Below are 22,718 nucleotides of genomic sequence, written 5' to 3'. Positions count from 1 at the left end.
ATAGCGGAGCTAATAGTCTACTAGACAAAGGACTCTAAGGACAGAGCTGAGGAGGAGATGAGGAAGACCAAAGAGAAGTTTCATGGATGTAGTGGAGGACGACATGCAGATGGTTGGTGTGACAGAGGATGCTAAAGGTAAGGTGAAATGGAAGCAGATGATCCTCTGTGGTAATCCCAAAGGGGAGCAATTTAAAGACTAAGAAGAGCTCTTGTACAATAATATAATCCCTTTTTATGTAGAGTAAGGTAAGGCTGATACCATTTCTGTTTTTACACTAAATAAGAGGCTTGAGCTGGTTAACTTAAATTACCATAAATGGTGGTAAATGGACTGATTCTTACAAACCACTTTTCTACTCTCCAGCAGTACTCAAAGCGCTCCATACATGCCTCATTCACCCAATCACACCCATTCATATAAACACTTTCCTCTATACTTTAGTGCTGTTTAGCTAACATTCACACACATTCACAGTCCGATGGATGCATCGGAGAGCATACGGGGGTTACTATCTTGCCCAAAGATATTTGGCATGCAGACTAGGGGGAGCCAGGGATCAAACCACCAACCTTCCAATCAGTAGCTGACCTGCTCTACCACCTGAGCTACAGCCTGTGGTGAAAAGATCCAAGTAAAAAAAACCCAAACAATTTCATCATCAACCTTTAAAGCTTATTATTTAGAATACGAGTTTTTAAATTGTACAAATTTTTTTTTACTAAGGCATAATAAAATTAGTTGCAATAGTGACCTTTAGAAGTGCCGTTATCTAAATTTGTTTAGCTTTAGACAAACCAGCTCGCTCCCTATATTGACTCTCGACTGGGCTACTGAACTAGTTTTTGAATGTTACTTTGTATCTGGCATTTAGACGCGAGCATGTCTGAAATCTCCCCATTTAAGCCTAGGTAAGACAGCTATTAAATATTATTTCAAAACAATGTCAAACTACTCCTTCAGCTATGCCAGAGTTATTTGGTATGCAAATTAATTCCCTGGCTTACTTTCCCCAGCATATTTTATTTCAGTGCTAAATAAAACAGACTGGTCTTGCCTGTGTCCAAAAAAAAAGAAGAAAAAAAATCATAAAGTCAGGAAAAAAAGCTGTTCTCTCATATTTGAAACCTAACTTAAAAGCTCCTAAGGTTTACAGATACACAGCTGTATCTACCCTAAAACTAGAGTCATCACCAACTGGAAGCCCTCCAGCCACCAGTTGGTTCATCTTTTCTTTCTACTCCACCCTTGTGTAATGATTTGCAGCCGTTTTTCCTTCATCTATCTCTATCTGTGGTGAAATAACTCTACCATTGTGAAGTGCACTTAGTGGTCATTTGTGGGGGTGATTTAGAGACCAATTTTATTATAACACTGTCGCCACTTCTGACTTAAGTGATTGCTGTACTGAGAAGATTAAGTTTTGCGTCTATTAAAAAAAAAAAAAAAAAAAATTTCACTGCTGCTTTTTAAAACAAAAAAAAATATACATGCCATGTTCTTTATACCAACCGAATATCTCCCAGTATATAAAAATAATATGTCAAGAGAATATCCCATCAACAACTAATGGTATAATTACCTTTGATCCCAGTGTCAGCATTTGACAAATACACCTCTATTAATTCTGTAGAGTTTTCAGAAAACATAAAAATTAACAATGTGTAAAAAATAAAATAAAATTTAAAAAGGAACTTTAAACTGCCACACTCACTTTATTTGTTTTATTAATCAATTGAATGTACAGTCTGTTAACTTGCCCACACAATACTGTTCTAAATGTACATTATGCTTACACCAAAACAGGTAATCTCATGGTATTTAGTGGTACTCACAACAGAGTTATACATATATTTGTGTAAGTATATTTAATTGAGAATCCATGTTTATTCATCCATCTAAGACATGTCAAGGTAGATGTTAGGAGGTCTTCTCCAGGAAAGCTTTGCAGCATCGTACACACTGCTCATAGACCTTTTCAAAGTCTTCATCACTTCCCTAAAAGACAAAATTAGGGAGGGGGGAGATTAAAATGATTTAGCCAACTATTCATAGCTCGCAATCACTGGAATTTGTTATCTATTGCACACAGTGAAAATATACAGTTATATGAATGGAACAGAAGTGCGGCCCGCCCTCTGATGCAGGCTGGAAACACCCAAAAAATAAAAAATGACAGTTTGTTACTCAACCAAGAAATGTTCTTATTCTGAGAACCAAATTGTCAAGACTGAAGCCAAAAGGGTTTTTGAGCAATGAAGCCGACACTTCACTTTGGATTACAAAGCTTTGTGTAAAGGAGCAATGCCAAAAGAAAGAGGAATAGTTTTGAAATTCGATTCATAACTATTCAAAGTGGTATTTCTGGCTGAGATTTACATTTTTAAAAAAAGAATTTGTAAACGCATAACCTCATTGAGTTTTGTGATTCCCTGCCTTTTGTTAAAATAATTTATTAGAAAAAGCAGTAAAAAGTCACTTCGGATCTTTACTATGCAAATTAAAGAATTTTGCCCCTTTTAGGCTTGTTTTCAAAAGCAGCCATCCACTGAGACTAATATTTTGTATGTCTATATTGATCTTTTGATAGCTTCTAATGCAGACAATTTCTTTTTGTTCATTCTACTTGGCTGGTATCTCTGACTTTGCATTTGATTGTTTTTTTCCCGCCATTATCTAATAGAATTTTCTGTGTTAGGGCAAACAAGTCTTTCTCCCACATTGCCTCCCTAACTTATGGGGTTCCACAAGGTTTGATCCTGGGTCCACTATTATTTTCCTTCTACATTCCATTTAGCTGGCATCATTAAATCCTTTTCTGACATTTTGTATCACTCTATTCTGATGACATTCAGCTGTATCTGTGACCGTGGATGTGGACCTAAGCAGCTGCAGAGGCCACTGTTTTCCTGTCTAGGCTAAAATGTTTTCAGTGGCCAACATTAAATGCTTATAAAGTAAGTAACTGTGAAATTCATAGGCTACTTGGTAACCATCCCAACATTTCAGGTTATGCCTTGTCAAAAAAAAACTATTTGAAATGATTTGTTATCACATCAATGACAATAAAAGTGTTTAAGTACGTAGAGTACAATGATTGTTGCGATACTGAATTGGGTTTTTAGGCATCATGTAATTCTATTGTGTACTAACTACTAAATTGCTGGTATTATGACATCCCTATACCAGTGATCCAGTACTGTATGAGTAGCAGCAGCATTTCTTGTGTATTATGTGCAGAAAGATGAATGACGAACATCTTCACATTGTATAAAATAAAAGAATCAGAAAGTTTGACCTTGAGTTAATTTAACCCATTATAAGTAATCCAAATTGTATTTAAAAAGTTGTTTTTCCAAAGCCTTAATGTTTGAAATGGCATACAAACAGAAGAGAGAAGCAGCAACCTGGTGGCCAGAGATTAAAGTAATTAAATACATTTCAGCAACTCAACAGGTGAAATGACCAAAACAAAGTGAGTTAAAAATTATAAGCAACTGAGGAGGCTAACAATATACGTGAAGGATATCCTTGACTGATAAAGGGTTACTAACACAACTGGTGCCTGTAATGTCCACTAGTAACCAGGTGTCAGTTCCAAAGTGACAGCAAGGAAGTCAATTATTTTACACATTTTGAGGGTTTAATCTGTAGTTGAGAAATCTGTGAGTCACCTCTGCCAGCCAGCTATCTAGAAGAAAATCTGTATTTTGTGAATGGAGCAGGCAATTCTTTATAACCAGTGTTGGGGAGTAACGGAATACATGTACCGCCGTTACGTATTCAGAATACAAAATATGAGTAACTGTATTCCGTTACAGTTACCGTTTAAAAAGGTGGTATTCAGAATACAGTTACTTTGTTGAAATAAATGGAATACACGGCGGTACTTCCCTGTTTCATATTGTCGCGGGTCAGGACTGTTTGGGTTTGTTTGACAGCTACGTTCTGTTGTTCCAGGCGGCAGCATTACGGTTGCCATGGTTACAGGGTGACGCGCTCTCTCTCTGCGTGTTTCCTGGGTGAGAGAGCGCTTTTTTGTTGTTGTTGTTGTGCTAAGCTAAAAGGCAGAATGCTACAGGCATGGCCCTAAAGAATGTAGCCTGATGGGCAGTGTAGTCCGTGCTGCAGGGAGAATGGACTACCATACCCGTTATGTGTCTGTGAGCGAGGGAGGGAGAGAAAGGAAGTCCGAGCTGTCACGGAGCAAAAACGGGAGCTGGAAGCATGTAAATATAATAATAACCACTGCAGCCAAGAAGAGTGCCTGACGAGCCCATTTGTAAGTAAGCTATTAAGACTCAACTGTACACTGTGTTCGTGTTTTCCTCCGGAAAAAATAAGTTCCGTTGGAGCAGCCTTTCAACGCCTCTCTCTGTCTCCCGCAAGCAAAGTTGACCCAGACAACAAAGTAAAGCTAGTTTTCGGCTACCAGCCCGACATGAACCCGACGTATTAGCCAGAGGTCCCTTTACTACGTTTCGGAGCCGCGGACCTTCAGTAACAGTAATAAATCACAGCAATAGGACATTCACGTAGTTGTAAACAGCATGATAATATATTAAGTATTCCAAAGTATTCAGAATACGTTACTCTCATTGAGTAACGTAACGGAATACGTTACAGAATACATTTTGGGGCATGTATTCAGTATTCTGTAGTGGAATACATTTTAAAAGTAACCTTCCCAACACTGTTTATAACCCACGTGCTTCCAAAATACTACTCCTCACCCTAAACAGCAGTGATGTGCAATAACAGCGACTTTCTTTCTGATCTGATGCCCAGTAAAATTCAGGCTGGTATCGATGATATGATCCAATACCAATATTTTGTATAAAAACTAAATGTGTTTAGAAACTATCTACATTTTAAATTTTTCCATTAACAATCGCTCAATGCAACTGATTGAAAATAATAATAGCGCTAAGAAACATTTAATAGAGAAACGTTATCTGTATTTTAAATTTTTAAAGTTTACAATGGCTGTTTAACACGTCTCTTTCCTCCTCTTCAGTTCGCATCATCATGAACTCATGTTTGTGGTCTTGTCACAAAAACTGCGTCTTGGTTTCTTTAAATTCAACTGTTCAACTACACATGAGCTGTGACACATACCACATACTCCAAATTACTAAAATATAAATATTTTAATAATTCCATTTGTAAAGGTGCGTCTGACACGCACACTCTCCTATTATGTGTGACATTTGCGAAAGGGCAATTACGGACAATCCAGAATTCATGTGTGAAAACAACATAATTCTTTATTTATCCTGACACACCGACAGCGATTGTCCTCCTCCTCTTTGCCCGCTTGGCTGTCATGCTATGTGGTTGCTGGTGAGGTACCAATCCAAGTACTTACATGCCTCCAAAACCACACTGACTATAATGAGATTTGGTAAAATTACACACAAATACAGCGTCCAAAGCCAAAATCTCACAATCCAATACACTCAATACAATCACATAAACTGTGGTCACTCTTTCTTCTTCCAGCTGCATCACTAATAATTCATGACTGTTTTATTTAAAGTCCAAGTTCTTAGGGGAAAAACAAAGAAACAAGAACTATACAATATAATTCATCTAAAATAGCTCTAGCCACACACATTTTTCATAAAGACCACATATGAAAATTATTACTTATTATAAGATCCCTTGCCATTTATTTAAATAAACCAACCATGAAAATATATTAAAGTTTAAATGGCCACAGTAGGTTAAGATTTTTTTTTTTTTTTTTTATGTCTATTGTCAACACTCAAACTTTCAAAGCCTTCTGAAAGTCTCTGCCTGCACTTTTCCAATTCTTGCCTTTTTCACTCATAATACTCAAGACAATAAAAACCAGCCAAGAACCCATGTCCAAATCATCTGGCAGGACTCAAAACATGTAGGGAACAAAAAGAACTACCGAGCCACGGACTGTGAAAAGCTTAACAATATGAAACCAGAAAACATCTCTTATGGTTGCGTAAAAGTAATATATTATGGTAAGTGTTGGTCTGGAAAGGCTGAATACCACTTTTTTGTGAGAAACAGCCATTTTACTAGCAACCGTTCATTGTGTTTTGGCGCTCTTTACTGCATCAATTGTGTCTGGATTTCTCCCTGCAGACAACTTAACTCTTCCACTTGCACCTGAAGACTGATCCGGTCCATCCAAAACCATAAATATACTTCAAATGACTGCTCTGTGTGACATTTCCTGTCCTTTATCTTGTCCATAAAATGTTTCCCATGTAATCCTTTGAAGAGAAACACAAATGTTACAGAATGGGCTGAATGTACCCTTTTTTGTATCTACTACAATTACTGAAAGAGTTTTTAGTTTTACTTTAAAAGCCCGAAAAAGTAATTCGGTCAGGATTCTTATTATGAAAAAATGTTCTTCCCGCTTTATTGTCTGTTGTATATATTAGATTTCATTTTCTTGTATGTTTGACTTAAAGTTCCCCCATTTCACATTTAGCGCACAACTGAGTTCACTTAGACACCTTATCACTAGTAGAAATACTAGATCTGATTTTTGCCTGGGTAGAGAGTGTAAAGGTCAGGTCAAATGATGCCCACTCACACATTAGACCAGGGCTATAACAATTCATCGAGTCACTCAAATAACTCAATTAGAAAAAAAAAAGAAAAAAAAAAAACCTCAATACAAATTGTTTTAATTCAGTGCTTCATTTAATCCACAGCTCGGTAGCGCTCATTTATCACCATGTAAACGTGATCATTTTACCAGCATTTGAGACTAAAAATAGACGTGCAATAGTAATGTATCTAGAGCCATGCATGTGAATAAAAAGTATTACAACATTAAGCCCATGCAGCCCCCAGTTTTTAAATGAAAACTGATAACTGATAGCACCAAACACAGCAGTCAAGATGACGTCATAGTTTAATGTGGAGCCGGAGTTTGTCTGCACACACGGAGAAGAGCAAAAAGGCAGAGCCATTACTGAAATGGTGAGCTCAGGTTAAGTGAAAGAAAATGTTTTTTCAAAACAGCAGCCCATGTAACGGTAATCGCCATAAAAACCTTTATTAGGAAAAATATGGCAGGACTCTTTAATCAAATCATCTGTTCAACAGAAGAAAAACTAACTTGATAGATATAAGCTAACTTTACATATACAGTTAAGTCCATAAATATTTGGACAGAGACAACTTTTTCTAATTTTGGTTCTGTACATTACCACAATGAATTTTAAATGAAACAACTAGGATGAGTTAAACTCTTACTGCAGCAGCGTTCAGTCGCTGTTTGTTTGTGGGCCTTTCTGTCCGAATTTAGTCTTCAACAAGTGAAATGCATGCTCAGTTGGTTTAAGATCAGGCTATTCATAGCGAATAGCTTGGCTATTCAAGAATATTCCACTTCTTTGCTTTAATAAACTCCTGGGTATGCTTTGGCTGTATGTTTTGGGTCTTTGCGCATCTGTATTATGAAATGCCGCCGAATCAGTTTGACTGCCTTTAGCTGGATTTGAGCAGGCAGTATGTCTCTGAACACCTCAGAATTGATTTGGCTGCGTCTATCCCATGTCACATCATAAATAAACACTAGTGTCCCAGTGCCACTGGCAGCTATGCATGCTCAAGCCATCACCCTGCCTCTGCTGTGTTTTACAGATGATGCGGTATGCTTTGGATCATGAGCTGTTCCACACCTTTTTTTTTTTTTTTTAAGTTTCATGGAGTCTTCTCTTTATGGTAGAGTTGGATATTGATACAGCTACCTCCTGGAGAGTGGTGTTCACTTGGTTGGCTGTTGTGAAGGGGTTTCTCTACACCATGGAAATGATTCTGTGATCATCCACCACTGTTGTCTTCTGTGGACGTCCAGGTCATTTTGCGTTGCTGAGTTCAGCAGTGCTTTCTTTCTTTCTCAGAATATACCAAACTGCAGATTTTGCCACTCCTAAAATTGCTGCAGTTTCTTGGATGTTTTTGCAGCTTAAGGATGGGATGTTTCACCTGCATGGAGAGCTCCTTTGACCCCATGTTGTCTGTTCATAGGAAAATCTCCCAAATGCAAGTACCACACCTCAAATAATTTCCAGGCCTTTTATCTGCTTAATTGATAATGATATAACGAAGTAACTGCCCACACCACCCCATGAACTAGCCTTTGAGTCAGTTGTCCAATTACCTTTGGTCCCTTTAAAAAAAAAACAAAGAGTACGCGCTAAGGAGCTGAAACTCCTAAACCCATTATCCAATTTGAATGTGGATACCCTTGAATGAAAGCTGCTACTCGGCACATTATGTACACGTCTATTATATAACTATAGTTGGAATATGTTTCAGTAAACAGGTAAAAAAAAAAAAAAAAAAAAAAAAACTTGTGTCAGTGTCCAAATATATATGGACCTAACTGTACTAGATAAGAGAGAGATAGATAGTCAGGAATATACACTTTTCCCTAGCAACCTGTGGTTGCTGTCACTGAGTAACTAACAAGTCTCTGCGTCAGCAACCTGTGGTTGCTGTCACTGAGTAACTAACAAGTCTCTGCGTCCGCATGAATTGGGCTTTAGCAATCAATTTCACAGCCAGCTACCACTCACCAACCTTTTAGAGCAGTGGTTCTTAACCTTGTTGGAGGTACCAAACCCCACCAGTTTCATATGCGCTTTCACTGAACCCCTCTTTAGTGAAAAATAAAATATGATTTTTTTCAAATTCAAGACATAGATATGTTTTTTACTGGTGCACAAAATGAGCCGTGCATGTCACCAACTCACTGAACCCCTAGGGTTTGATCGAACCCAGGTTAAGAACCACTGTTTTAGAGAATGCACATTTTCCCTTGGAACCATTGGTTGCTGACAGGTCTCTAGGCCATTGTGGTTGAGACCTTAGCATGGCACTTATCTTAATTTAACACGCCAAATGGTATAGATATTTAAAATGAGTTCTTGTGTCTCCCTTAAATGTAACTAAATGCCTCTAAGTGTTGCATCTTGTAGTTTTACTGGCTTTGGCTTCTTCGCTGGACCATCTCGCTACAACATTAAATTAAACATATCCTCTAAATTTGAGCAATAAAGTTGAACACAAAGATGTGTTTGAATACTTACATAATAAGGGTCTTGGATGATCAGCTGCTTCTGGGGGTCATAAGAACCAAGAAGCTCAATTTTTGCTGTGTAGTCTTTCACGGACTTTGCCTTCCGTTTCAAGTCACTGCAAAGGTGAGAGAAAACAAGTAACTCCAAAAGAACAGAGCACGAAACAAGGGAGGTTTGAGCACCTCTGGATTAAAGAGGTCACATGCTTCTAATTACACGAGATAATGTTGTATAGTGTTTACTGTCTGCCACTTATTCTAGCATTCCTCTAATAATAATTACATTCATCTCATTAACTTTAAACCAGTGATAAATAATCAAACAGTGTAGTCTGGAAACATGCAGAGTACATAAATGAAAAATAACACCTTAACATGTTTAAGTCAATCCCAGACAAAAGCAGCACAACAGTAGGTCAAAGAATTAATGAATTCTCAGTCTGGCCAGCTTAAAATTTGTAGGAAACAAAGTATGCAGGGGGAAAAGAAAAGACTGCCCAAAGAGCAAAGACGAGGCATCCAAAGAACTCGGTAAGCTGCTTACAGATCAGATCTGCTGTGGGCATGTGATCTCAAAATGATCCTTAAACGTTCAAAGTAGCAAAAAATATCCCTCCCCCTGACCTCTGCAAAGAGCTTAAGAAAGGATATTGGTCATTAAAGGGAGGCATTCTCCTACAAGGCATTTATAGCTCGGTGTCCCCACCATTTTTATGTATGCATGTGAAAGAACAGCGCAGATAAACGTCATGACAGCAGGACACACTAGTTTGGCCCGTTTCAAGACAAATGTTTTTTGACACTTAACACATGACACCGGCGCTTTCGGCGTCTGCGTATCCAACCGTGATCGACACTCTTAGAAAAAATAAACACTGCTGCTGTGGGCTGAAATAACTGTACCTCAGATTGCTCTCGTCCATGCACAGAATGTGCTCAAAGCTCATGAAATCTTCCTTGGTCACCTGGAAGTGGGTAGAAATGAAGAACAAAACAAATATTACTTTTGGCTCTGTGTGGAAATACAGTATGACCAGCAGAGACTCCCTCTGGTCGTTCAAAGAGGGTTGAATGGGTTATGCAGCTAAAAGAAAAGAAAAAAAGCAGCCTTTTCACTGACACATTAAAACTCTTAAGACAAGAAAAATAAGACAACTCAGACCTTATTAAATCATTCATTTATCATCTGCCTTTTTAGTAATAGCTTTTGGATGTAGTTATATTATGTCAATACTTTTAATTACGTTTCATTGTTTGTGATGGAGGCCAGCATCCATGTGCTGGATTCCAGCTGCTGTTACATGCACAAAGAATTTAAAAAAAAAATAAAGTAATGTTGCATTTTCAACAAGTCACAAAACCCTTACAGTATATTTTCCCATCCATTCCTCCGCCCTCCTTCTCCTGCTCAATGGCCAACTCATTTTAACGTGAAAAAACAAGGTGGCGTTTATCCATCCATCCTCATCCGCTTTATCCGAAGTCGGGTCGCGGGGGCAGCAGCCTAAGCAGAGAAGCCCAGACCTCCCTCTCCCCAGCCACCTCCTCCAGCTCATCCGGGGAACACCAAGGCGTTCCCAGGCCAGCCGAGAGATATAATCTCCAGCGCGTCCTGGGTCTGCCCTGGGCCTCCTCCCGGTGGGACATGCCCGAACACCTCACCCAGGAGGCGCCCAGGGGCATCCTTGTCAGATGCCCGAACCACCTCAACTGGCTCCTTTCGATGTGGAGGAGCAGCGGCTCTACTCTGAGCCCCTCCCGGATGGCCGAACTTCTCACCCTATCTCTAAGGGAGAGGCCAGCCACCCTTCGGAGGAAGCTCATTTCTGCCGCTTGTATCCGCGATCTCGTTCTTTCGGTCACTACCCACAGCTCGTGGCCATAGGTGAGGGTCGGGACGTAGATCGACCGGTAAATTGAGAGCTTCGCTTTTACACTCAGCTCCCTCTTCACCACGACGGACCGGTGCAGCGCCCCGCATCACTGCAGCCGCAGCACCAATCCGCCTGTCGATCTCCGGCTCCCTTCTCCCATCACTCGCGAACAAGACCCCGAGATACTTGAACTCCTCCACTTGGGGCAGGAACTCATCCCCGACCCGGAGTGGGCACTCCACCCTTTTCCGGCTGAGAACCATGGCGTTTATAACAACTTGAATTCTTGATTTTTGACCTAGAGGAAAACCAAGTTAGGGAAAGGAGCACATCTATGCATGTGGAGGGGTTTATACAGTTTTCACTGCATTCTGTGATGATTTAATGGCACAAGCAGCAATAAAAACAAAAAGAAAAAAAAAGAAAAACAGGCACCACCCCGAATACTTTTAAAGTATTTTGAGAGTGGATTTATAGGAATGCCAAGGAGAAGCTAAGGGCAGAGAGAAACAAATGAGAGCACAGAGACATGAATAAAACTCCCGCATAGCTCCAGATGTTGACATATGGACACAATAACAGTGACAGCTTGTAACAGCAGACGGGTAAAAAGATGTTCATTACAACTGTTTTCGATTATATTCACGCAGCGAAACGCTCCAGCCACTGCAGTCTGATCACTGTATTTCACTCTTTCTCACACTCTCACACCCTCTCTCACACACACACAATGATAATCTGTGTTGATCATAATCTCAGTGCCTGCTTCTTCCACAGTGTAAATGAAGCAGTGGTAATCCTCTATCAAAAAGTCTTGTGCAAGACCTCCTCACAAAGTTGACAGAGAGCTTACTTTGATATCTGAAATCTTTGGCTAAGAATGAGCAAGGAGGTTTTTATGGAAAGCAAAGAAAGAGTCAGGAGACACTCATAGAAAAGTTCACAGATAAAATGTGCAAAATAAAACCAAAGGAAAGCCAGGAAGGGATGTGATTGGAAATCGGTAAAAGTTAATGGGTCTTTTTAACAAAAAAAAAAAAGAAAAAAGAATTTGACATGTCACCGTGCATGTTGGCTTACCGTCATACTTTAACAAGATAGGTACTTGTTGGGATGTGATTCAGGAAAGCTGTAAATTTATTTTGCCCTAAATCTTCATTCAGCAAGGCTCTTGTATATGAGGGGAAAAAAAACCCCGCACGCCTGGCCAGTCAGCCACTGAAATTTGCCTCCTTGGTGACACTTCAGACATTTGCGTCTTTAGCGTCTTAAGTGTTTAGTAATGCTCTTGTGAACAACTCGGGGGTATATGGAGTACAGTCTGAAGACACTTAATATGTTTATACACTTTATATAAGGTTATGGTTGATGGTGAAAACTTATAAAATATTGTAACATTTCATTTATTAATATTTATCCAATTTGGTAAAGGTTTTTTTGCAAGTGGTTGCCACTGCAAAGAGCTCTGTATATCCGGTATGGCACAGATTCTTATGCCCTTATGCCGGTCCTTTCCGATGCAACCCTCCCAGGGATTTGTGTGTTCTCGCCTCGAACTAAGGATCTTTTACAGGTTAGGTGAATGTGATAACTACTACACTGTAAAGCCACCATTGATCCTATATGTGGAATGAATTAACTGAGAATAAAGGGGAAAAACAAGCAAGTAAAGATGGAAGTAGTTAAGAGGCATAAAAGGAAAAAACAATCAACATGGATAGAATAAAACTTTAAAATGACACATATAAATGGATAAAGAAAACAACACAAAATAAAGCCCTAAAAATCATATGGATCTGTGTGATATATAGTATACAAAACTCAATTTCTTATCAAGAAATAGTAGCAGAGTGGTTTTTTTCTGTTTTACTACTCTGTGGGGAAACACAGTCTTAGAAAACACAAAAAAAACAAAACACTAAAACACTGCTGTAAGCAGGCACATCTGCATTTGTAGTTAATTATCTGTTTGCACACCAGCTTTCACTTGTGTTGTTGATTATAGTTCTAGCCAGTAATAAAATATAATATCTACTTACAGTTATCATTAATGTGTGTTGAAGAAGTATTCCTTAAGAGTTATCCAAAAAATAACCATTTACAGATAATGAAGAAAAGATCTTTATTTATATCATCTTAGCTTATGTTTGCACTTTTGAGTAATGGTGGGAAAAGGACGAGAATTCAGCTTGTAAAACTTATCTGCACAGCATCAATGCTGAACTGGTGACAGGTGAAATTAATGTGATTACTGCAGGATGATGGTATTTTGGCTAAAAGTGTTCATTCCTCAAATGTTGGTTTTACGATAATCAAATTGCAACTCTCTTAAATCTGATGCCTGGTTGTCAATTTTTGATTAGATAAACCCTCAGTTACTTGCTATGGATCACTTTGAAAAATGTGTGTTTATTAAATAAACACACATTTGTTTATTTGGGGATACACTGGTCTTTAAACAAGCTCCCAACTGGCCAGTTTGCTTGGACACTGGCCACGCCAGGCCTTCAGCAAAGTGGGAGGGTGGGTTATTAAAAAAGAAAAAGAAAAAACTTGTGGCAGAAAGGAGTGATAAAGAAAAAGAGGAAAAAACAAAGACTTGTCAAAGCTCATTGTGTGGATTTGGTTGGGTTTAAGCCAAGGGTTGAGCCTTCCCATCCCTGCTTTGAGGAGATTAGATGAGGGTCTGACAGAACTGGTTTGCAGTGAGCCAAAACAAGGAGATGGGAGATCTTAAGTCCAGGGTGAAACACCGGAGATCTCTTAGTGTTTAAGGACACTGGGGAGTAGGAGTTACTGTAAGGAGAAGCCAGCGCAGCATAAAGCCTGAAGCCATACATGGACAAACATCTTGGTGTAATTTTAGGCCTCTTTAAGGATTAGAAACATCTGTGCAGTGATGCTTGCTCCACTGGCTTCATCAATATTTCACAAACGTCACAGGTGCCATCAACTTGAACATTAGTCTAGACCAGGGGTCAGCAACCTTTAACACCCAAAGAGCCATTTGGACCCAGTTTCCACGGAAAAGAAAACACTGGGAGCCGCAAATACTTTTTGACATCTAAAATGAAGATAACACTGTTATTGCTCTTTACCTTTATGCTTTGTATAAACACCTAAAATGTGTTGCGTATGAAATCCAATTAAGTGCTAAAAAAAAATGTCTGAATAAATATTTATTTTACGTGGTTAATGTGTGTGTCGGGGCGTGGTCTGCAGTGCCGCTGCAGAGGAGGCGGACACACCTGAGCGGCAACCGCAATCAAGCCTCGCCGGCTTAAAGGCTGTGCTCTCTTTGCTGTTGTGTTGGTGTGTGTCGGGCTGTGAGCTGGAAAGCTACAGCTGACTGTGTGGGTACAGCAACCATGTGTGAAAAGTGGTCAATAAATAAAAAAGCTTGTACATGCAAACATCGTCGGGTCTGCCGGGGTATGTTTACACTGGGACTTCTGGTCCCGAACCTCTGCGCACAGCGTCTGCAAATCGGGGCTGTACGAAGTCACTTTTATCTTTACGCAGGACTGTAAGCTGTCATCTTTGAGGCGTGAGCGGTGTTTGTTTTTAACCATAGTTCATATTGGAGAATAGCTGCTCACATATGTAAGCGGATCCGAAGATCAATACTTGGCCTGCCTAGGGTTGAAAGTCTCCATAAATGCACGGCATTTCAGCGGGTATGGTTTGTGCGAGTATGATGCTTATTTTGAGCAATGAAAAATGATAACATATAATTTTATTTTTATATTTCAAGATCACAATAATCTTCCAATTTAGAACTACAAGTTTAAAAAGAACTAACACAAATAAAATACACTTCAGTTAAATACTTATAATTTTTTTTCCAAACCACGTGCAGCCGCAGTATAAAGACTAAAGAGCCGCATGCGGCTCCAGAGCCGTAGAGTTGCTGACCCCTGGTCTAGACCAAGGAATGGCTATCAGGTTCTTTATTACACTCGAAAATACTACCCCAATTCCTAAAAATGTAATACAGTGAGTGATATGTAAATAAAAACAGAATATTTTCTGAAATCCTTAAGCTGAGCCATTTTAAGCCATTTTGAATCGATGGTGCAACACATCTCAAAACTCACGACAAGTTCGTGTTTACCACCGTGAAACATCTCCTCTTCCTTTAACAACAGTCCATAAAAAACTGGAAAATAAGGAGACCAGCTGCTGATCTTTGGGTAAAGGATTTTCTTTTATTCTTGTCTGCTTTAAGATTCTAGCTGCTTCACAGTCCTGAGTGTTCTTTGTCATATTTTTGGTTTCATGATGAGCCAAATGTTTTCAGTTGGTGAAAGGTCTGGAATGCAGGCAGGACAGTTGGGCTCTTCTATGAAGCCATGCTCTTGCAATAGCTGCAGTATGCAGTTTAGAATGGTCTTGTTGAAATATGCAAGGCTTTCCTTGAAAAAGACATCATCTGAATGGGAGTATATGTTGTTCTAAAACCTGTAAAATAGCTTTCAGCATTGCTGGTGCCTTTCCAGATGTGCAAAATGTCAATTCCAAAGGCATTAATACACTGCTATATCATCAGAGCTGCAGGCTTTTCAACAGAACGCTTATAACAAGCTGGATGGTCCCTCTCCTCTTTACTTTGAGGGATGCAGCATTTTTAAGAAGAATTTTACATTTTAATTACTCTGACCACAGAGCAGTTTTCCGCTTTGCCTCAGTCCATTTTAAATGAGCTTAGGCCCAGAGAACATGGTAGTATTCTGGATCATGTTCACGATTGGCTACTTCTTTGCATGACTCAGCTTTAACCTGCATTTGTGGATGACAAATGCAGTTCAGGCACTATGTCTTGCAGCTGCCTCTCCAGGCAGTCTCTGATGTCTGGACTAGAGATGGCACGATACCACTTTTTTATGTCCGATACCGATATCATAAATTTGGATATCTGCCGATACCGATATGAATCCGATATAGTGTGTTTTTCAATCAATAAAACTTTTTTAAATATCTTGCTGCATTTTGTATAAGTTCATACTCAAGTTTAAATAAACAACAACACTAAAGCTATTCTGTTACACCTGTATGTAAAAAATACACTGCACCCAAAATATTTCATAGTTCAGCAATACTGATCAATCTAATAAACTTAAACCTATTCCATCCTCCCTATTCTGGTATTTTAAAGAGTACTAAGCAGAAATATTAAGCAACCTAACTAATAGGGTTGCAAACTCCCAGCAAAAAAAAATAGGGAACCACGCCCCACCCTCCGCCTCATGATGCTTAATCAACGTAATCAACTTTAATTTGATGCAGTGTGGAAAAAAAATGCACAGAAACAAATTATTTTTCAAGAAAAATTAAATAGATTCAACATCTTTCTTCTACAGAATTGCAGACTGCACAGATGGTACCTTCCAAAGGAAAAAGTAGTATAGCTTACTAGGGTAAATTAGACTCAACAGTTACTATACACAGTAATGGACTTCTATATATTTTACACAAGATTAAAACTTTGGGTGTAAGATTCAGATAATTATTTATTAAAAGCTCGACATTTTAAATGAGAATAAGAAAGAAAAATATGTCTTTGTGCCCCCCTTTTCCCTGTTCATGCCCTATCGGCCCCCCTGGCTAAACTTTGCTAGATCCGCCCCTGCACAGTTACCAGCCGTCAGCTACGTAGAAAAGGATCCTGGTGTAGAAAGTAATATTAAATAAATTCTAACAACAGCTTATCAAGTTTAAACGTTCTGCTGTTGTTCAGCCGCTGGTTTCCTCTTTCTGGTGCAAAGTGGGCCAAAAACAAAGAAGAGAGACGGACTCGCGACAGAAAAGCCGATCAGCTGATCATTAAGCAGTTTCACGATTGAAGTAGCAGCAGGAGAGAGAGAGAGAGAGGCAGTCGCTCCATATGTCGGTTGTTAAGCTTAACGTGGGAATGCTTTACTAACGTTCAGAGATGAACTTACACACTTGCTTTTCTTCTCTGGGATAACTTCCTCGGAGATGAAATGCTGGTTTGGTAGGGAAGCTCCAAATACACACAGCCGCTCTATCACCTGACGCATACTGCTCCGACGTGCTACGGTTATGAGCCGAGTAACGCGTGTAGCAAGTTTTGTGAGGTGCTTTTTTGATATTTAATGGATCGGATTACATTTTTTATTTCTCGCCGATATCCGATCCAGTAATTTAGGTCAGTATCGGACCGATACCGATACGTAATATCGGATCGGTCCATCTCTAGTCTGGACAGGCTCCAGCTCTAGTCTTGGATTGTAATTAGCAACAGTCGCCCTTCTCTACTAATTGAAAGATCCAAAGAGAAGAACAAACAGCACAAACCAAAACTTCTAGCAGGTGGAAAGTTGGTTCTTGTGATTAGAAAGCCTACTAGACAGACCTGGAGAATAGATTTCTAGGATGACAGGCTCCCTGGTAAGCAGCTGACTGACATCAAAGACAACCACAATAGCTATTTAACAGTTCTTCTGTAGACAGAAGAAAGCATGAGGGAGCAGACTAACAGATCAAGACCTTCAGAATAAAATCAAAGTGAAACATAGAGTGTAGCCCAGTAACACTCAGCTGATCTGTGAGCAACATCCATGCTACCACAAGAGGCCAAGATGCCTGCCAATCATCCTGTAATTAATAGAGAAGACTGCTACCTACCCTTCTTACTCACTGTTCTAAGTATGTGACAATATATTTTTAAAAATGTGATTGAGCAGCATTACATTCTCACATACACACGCACACACACACACTTTCCACTGCAGTGACAGCAGCTGTGGGACGTCTGGTTGTACCTGTCGCGCCCTGTGGTCCGTGTCAATGCCATGCTTCCTGAGGCAGGCTAGACCGCGGGCATCCGGTAAGCTGCCTAGATTCCAGTCTGATGTGGCACCACTGTCTATGATCCACTGCAACAGAGAACAAAAAGGGGGCGCTAGCTACGTCTTGAGAGAGGTGGTGGGTGATCATACCTGCCTGGCCACATGCCTCATGGGCACGCCATGCCTCTTCATGCAGGCTTGACCACGGTGGTCTGGAGGGTTTCCTATCTCATAGGTGGAGGTGGCAGCACTGTCTATCCTCCACTAGGCAGAACAAAGCACGGGAATCAGAAACTCAACAAAACTGAATTATAGTCTCATAAAGAAAGAAGTTTCTGTACAAAATAAAGGGCAACTCCACAGGTTAAATTGAAGGTAAACGTTTCTAATCATCTTTAGAGACTGTAAGCAGGTCATTATTATCCGAATTGAATTCTGTGAGGAATTTTGAACTTTCACTATTTTTCATTTTAAATCAATGCACCGCAGTTAGCATTTAAGTAGCAAAAGTTAATTTCATATAGAGTTTCTCTCCAGAGACCACAACTTTCAAACTGAGAAGTTATTACTGCCAAATTAAAAATATATATTATTAACCAATCAGTATGAAGAAATAATTTTCCTCACTAATGTCAGAGGAAACATTTTTGAAACTAGTTCTTGATATGTTATTCATATGGTAGTATTATACGTAATATGTAAAGGGCTCTTCAAACATGCAACACTGAACAGAACATTTAAGGTGAGTGGCTGACACTTTAAAGCATTTCTGTTGTCATTTCCATAGTTGTATCAAGTGGCAGAGCTAAAAACAGAAAAAAATGTGTACAACAGATCTGTAATACGAAATGAAAACATATGTCAACAATGACTTTACCTGATCAACGACGCCACCATCAGTTGCCATCTTCTTGAAGACTGCTTCAGCAATGGGGGATCTGCAGATATTCCCTGTTCAACACCACAAACAACATCACCACATTAAAGGGATAGGGATACATTTATAAAATATAAATTATTTACTTAATGCCTTCACAGAAAACTGCAATATCCCAGTGGTAATACACATAACTTCAGTATATCATAAAGATATATGTATGATACTTTAAAATATAAACTTTTCTATATAAATGGATGTCAACTGCTAAAACAAAAAAGAAATGTATCGTGAAACTGACTAAAGCTCCATAGTTTACTTTCGGACTGTGTCAACAACTCAAATGACTTCAAATCTTGAGTCGAGGCCAGATATTGATTAAGCTTTTTTTTTCTTATTCTGTGCACTGTGATTGCTTCCTGGGACAACATTTGAGGCATAACAGACGAAAAGGGGCAAAACCTTTACAATATTTTAACACCTGAAAAAATATTTCTAAAGCTTAAGCTCATATTTTAACATTTAGACCCATGCAGAAGTCCAACACATTACTGGCAACATCCAAAGACAAAGGATTTACTGGGCATGTATAAAACTCCTATTTGAAATGCAGTCGCGAGTTTTTGAACAGTGACATTCTTTTTAAATGTCCTAAACAAAATCTAGAATCTAAAAAGGATCTAACTGAAGAGCAGACTTTTGGCTTAAATTTAATGTATTTAACATAAAACAAAATAATTAAAAAAATCTTACATTTAGAAACTGTCTCCTATTTTCAGGGGCTCAATTAGTCAAATTGAATAAATCATAAATCAAATGTTCACAGCTTTTGTCTAACCTACCTAATTATCTGTGTTGTTTTACAAAAGGTCAGTACTACTCGAACCCTTCCTCCAATTAGGATGTCAACAGCACCAGAGGTAAAAGTATGCCCCCCCAAAAAAACAAAACTAAACGGGATGTTTTAGTAAATGGCTAAAATAACAACTAATCTGTTAATGTCCAAAATATATAACATAAAATCTATGTGTGTCTCAACTTCTAATGTTTAAGTTACTGTCTTGGCAGTTAGATCAAGCAGTTTCTAAAATGTTTGATCATGTTTAGTATTTTTCAGGAAACAGTCCATTAGTAAAGTAAAATCCTCTGTAGAAGCTTTAATGAACGTGAAACGGATTATAATGAAAAATCTACCACTCACATTAATAACACAGCCAACCTACCCTCTGCTGCATCTTGAAAACTATTTCAGAATTGGACGCACATGCTTCAATTTATCTACAGTGACGTTTCCGTGCTGAGGTGAGTTCCTCTCAGCTTTCACTTTGGATTTGGACACTTATCTCTCCAGTTAAACACGGACACCTTGCTTGACGTTTACACATAAAGCCACAGCTGATTAGATACCAAATATAGACACATGGAAGTAAAAAATTTAAGAGGCTTAAGTGGAAAGTGTGTTTGACAGCTCGCAGCTTTGCGTTCATTGTAAGGCAGCTAGTACATAGTTAGCACTCTGAGGCACATCTAACGAAGCTCAGTTCATTTCATTTATTAAAATGCGATGAGTTGACCTGCTGACAGAATGACATGTTTGCTTTTAAGCAGTAACACATGTAAGTTTTAACTGACGTTTTGTGGGTTTAAAAGACGTCTCTTACCCAAACAAACGAACAAAACCGACTTTGTACCCGTCGCCGCCATGTTGAAAGGTCCTGTACGACGCCGGCTAACGTGGCGGCCAAGTACTGCCTGAACAAAAGTATAGCACGATGACAGTGCTGAAGGGTTCAAGTATGGACCACATGCGCCTTAAATTTAAAGATTATTACTCTCATTTATCAGCATTAGTTAGCATTTACCTTGGAAATTGTAAGTCGTATGAGATGTTTGTTTGTGTTATGTTTTGTTTTGTTTCTAGTTACAGAGTTATATTAACATAACCCAGCCACAAGGGGCTAGGATAGGCAATGTAATCCTACTGTCAGTTTTAAACCCATATAATTGGGGACAGTAGTATCAGGAAGTCCATCTGGTGTAAATCTGCCAATTTGACGTGATGATCATTTATGACATTTCAATGCAGTGAAATGCAAGGACTATGACTGACAGAGGCAGAAAGCTGGCTCATCTCATTAAGAGGTGCGAAAGTAAAGAAAACAATATAAAAGAAAAGAAGAAAAACAATATAAGAACCCTATGTACACTATATACACAATGTTTGGGTTACAGGAACTATTGCGGGGGGGGGGGGGTGTACAAGGCATCGTAACAAAATATAATAAATAAGGGTGCAAGGGCTATGGTCGTTAAGGATATGTTGAGGGATGGTAATTGAACATCTACTGAAATATTCACAGAACAAAATATTGCACGAAAAAAAATAAGCATAATCAATAGCAAATAGCAGCAACAGAATGATTGTATGATTGTATGGGGGAGATCTGCTCACACTCTTAATTTGCATTTATAGTTCTGACAGCCACGGGTAGAAGCTGTTCTATAAATATACTAATGAATGAAGAGAGTATGACTGAAAGATAGAAGGAGTGCTTTGAGAAGCTGATGAATCAGAATCAGAGAAACTTTATTAATCCCAGAGGGAAACTGAGTTGTCATAGCAGCAAATATACAACAAACAACAAGCATGCATATAAAATTAGTGTAGAAACAGAGTTATGATAGATAAATATTAAGATAAATAGATAAATATATGGATATAAGTATAAATATACATATAAATATAAAAGGACAAGTATGTGTGGAAATATGTTGTGGTGTACAAAAGTGACAGGGTGCATTGAGGTGTGATTAATTCTGTTCCACATGTGTGGACCTGAGTAGGGCTGCTCGATTATGGCAAAAATGATAATCACGATTATTTTCACTGAAATTGAGATTTCGATTATTTGACGATATTTATTTAACAATAACAATGTATTGAATAATGGCTTTAAAGATTGTCAAAAAATAATATAAAATAGTGTGCAAATACTGATTACAGTGCAAATGTTTGCAATATAAAAAATAAATGAAAAATGTAAACATCTATGTTTAGTGAACTTCAAAATACTGCACAATATTTGATCCACGTCTGACTCCGCGAACCCATAATGTTTCCACCAATGTTCCCTCAAATATTTCATGTGTCTGAGCGAACACACAAACTCCCTGAGCGATCCCTTGGACCACTGTGAGCAACATCAGACGTGTGCACTGTGGTCACGCCAGCATCTAATCCATCCAAGTTACAGGGTTTATTAAAATAATCAAATTACAGCATTTACATTTATGTTAGACTACTTTTAATTAACTGCTTTAACCCACTTACAATGAAAATTTAAAAAATCCTGTTCATGACCTGTGTAGGATGTTAACACTATTGGAAGTAAAAATAACTTGAACTCCAATTTTGAAAACACAACTTTCTTTCTTTCTTTTTTTTCATAAAACTCTGACTTGTATTATGAGTCTGTGGTCTGGGAGAGAGTCCTATAACTCTCTGTCTGCCAAATACAGTATATAATGACCAATGTTGGGCAATTAATTATATAGTTACTACTTCAAAAAAGTAACTCAGTTTGGCAAACAAAGTTTTTTGCAGCTATTTATTTTTTTAATGCAGCCAAGGCGTTTTTTAAAATAAACATTTCAAACTATTTACAGAACAATCAGCTGTTCTGCATCAAATCTGATGCCACACAAATTATTTGTGCCACTCGAAAAATAATTTCTGTCCACTATGAGATAAAGGAGAACAACAGCCTGATACCTGCAGGCCTGACAACAGGAGATGTATCACTCCTGTAACACCTGTAACATTCAGCAGTCGCCTCATTGTTCTGACACGCACAACAAAACTATTGACTACACTACACACTAACTACACAAGATTTGCGCTAAACGTCTCAAATCTCTCACATCTCAGAACACCGCCGTCACTCCTAAAACTTCCCCCCGTTTCTTAACAACTAGATGCCACGTTGCCATATCATTTTTTGATTGGTCGACACGGTACTTTTTTCGACCAATAGGAAAGGGTGGGGTTTTTTTGGTTTTGTTTTTGCTCACAG

The 22,718-nt window shown here is 38.7% G+C and overlaps 1 protein-coding gene across 2 annotated transcripts; it reads right to left on the bottom strand.

The window, feature by feature from the left end:
- Window positions 1-1,695: 1,695 nt before the first annotated feature.
- On the bottom strand, window positions 1,696-20,440 carry acp1 (acid phosphatase 1). 2 transcript variants are annotated; one of them, XM_031727618.2, is made up of 6 exons: window positions 20,307-20,440; window positions 18,646-18,719; window positions 17,742-17,855; window positions 9,986-10,047; window positions 9,093-9,198; window positions 1,696-1,998 (listed from the first exon to the last, which is right to left on the bottom strand). In XM_031727618.2, the coding sequence occupies exons 1-6, from the start codon at window positions 20,347-20,349 to the stop codon at window positions 1,921-1,923; spliced, it is 477 nt and encodes a 158-aa protein (XP_031583478.1). In that variant the 5' UTR covers window positions 20,350-20,440; the 3' UTR covers window positions 1,696-1,920. The 2 variants fall into 2 exon arrangements, with proteins under 2 accessions (XP_031583478.1, XP_031583477.1); XM_031727617.2 differs by lacking the exon at window positions 17,742-17,855 and adding an exon at window positions 17,919-18,032 and having other exon boundaries at window positions 20,307-20,439.
- Between the last annotated feature and the right edge of the window lie 2,278 nt (window positions 20,441-22,718).

Source organism: Oreochromis aureus, linkage group 15 (assembly GCF_013358895.1).
Source record: "Oreochromis aureus strain Israel breed Guangdong linkage group 15, ZZ_aureus, whole genome shotgun sequence".
In the NCBI taxonomy this organism is placed as follows: Eukaryota; Metazoa; Chordata; class Actinopteri; order Cichliformes; family Cichlidae; genus Oreochromis; species Oreochromis aureus.
This window is presented reverse-complemented; position numbering and strand designations above follow the sequence as displayed.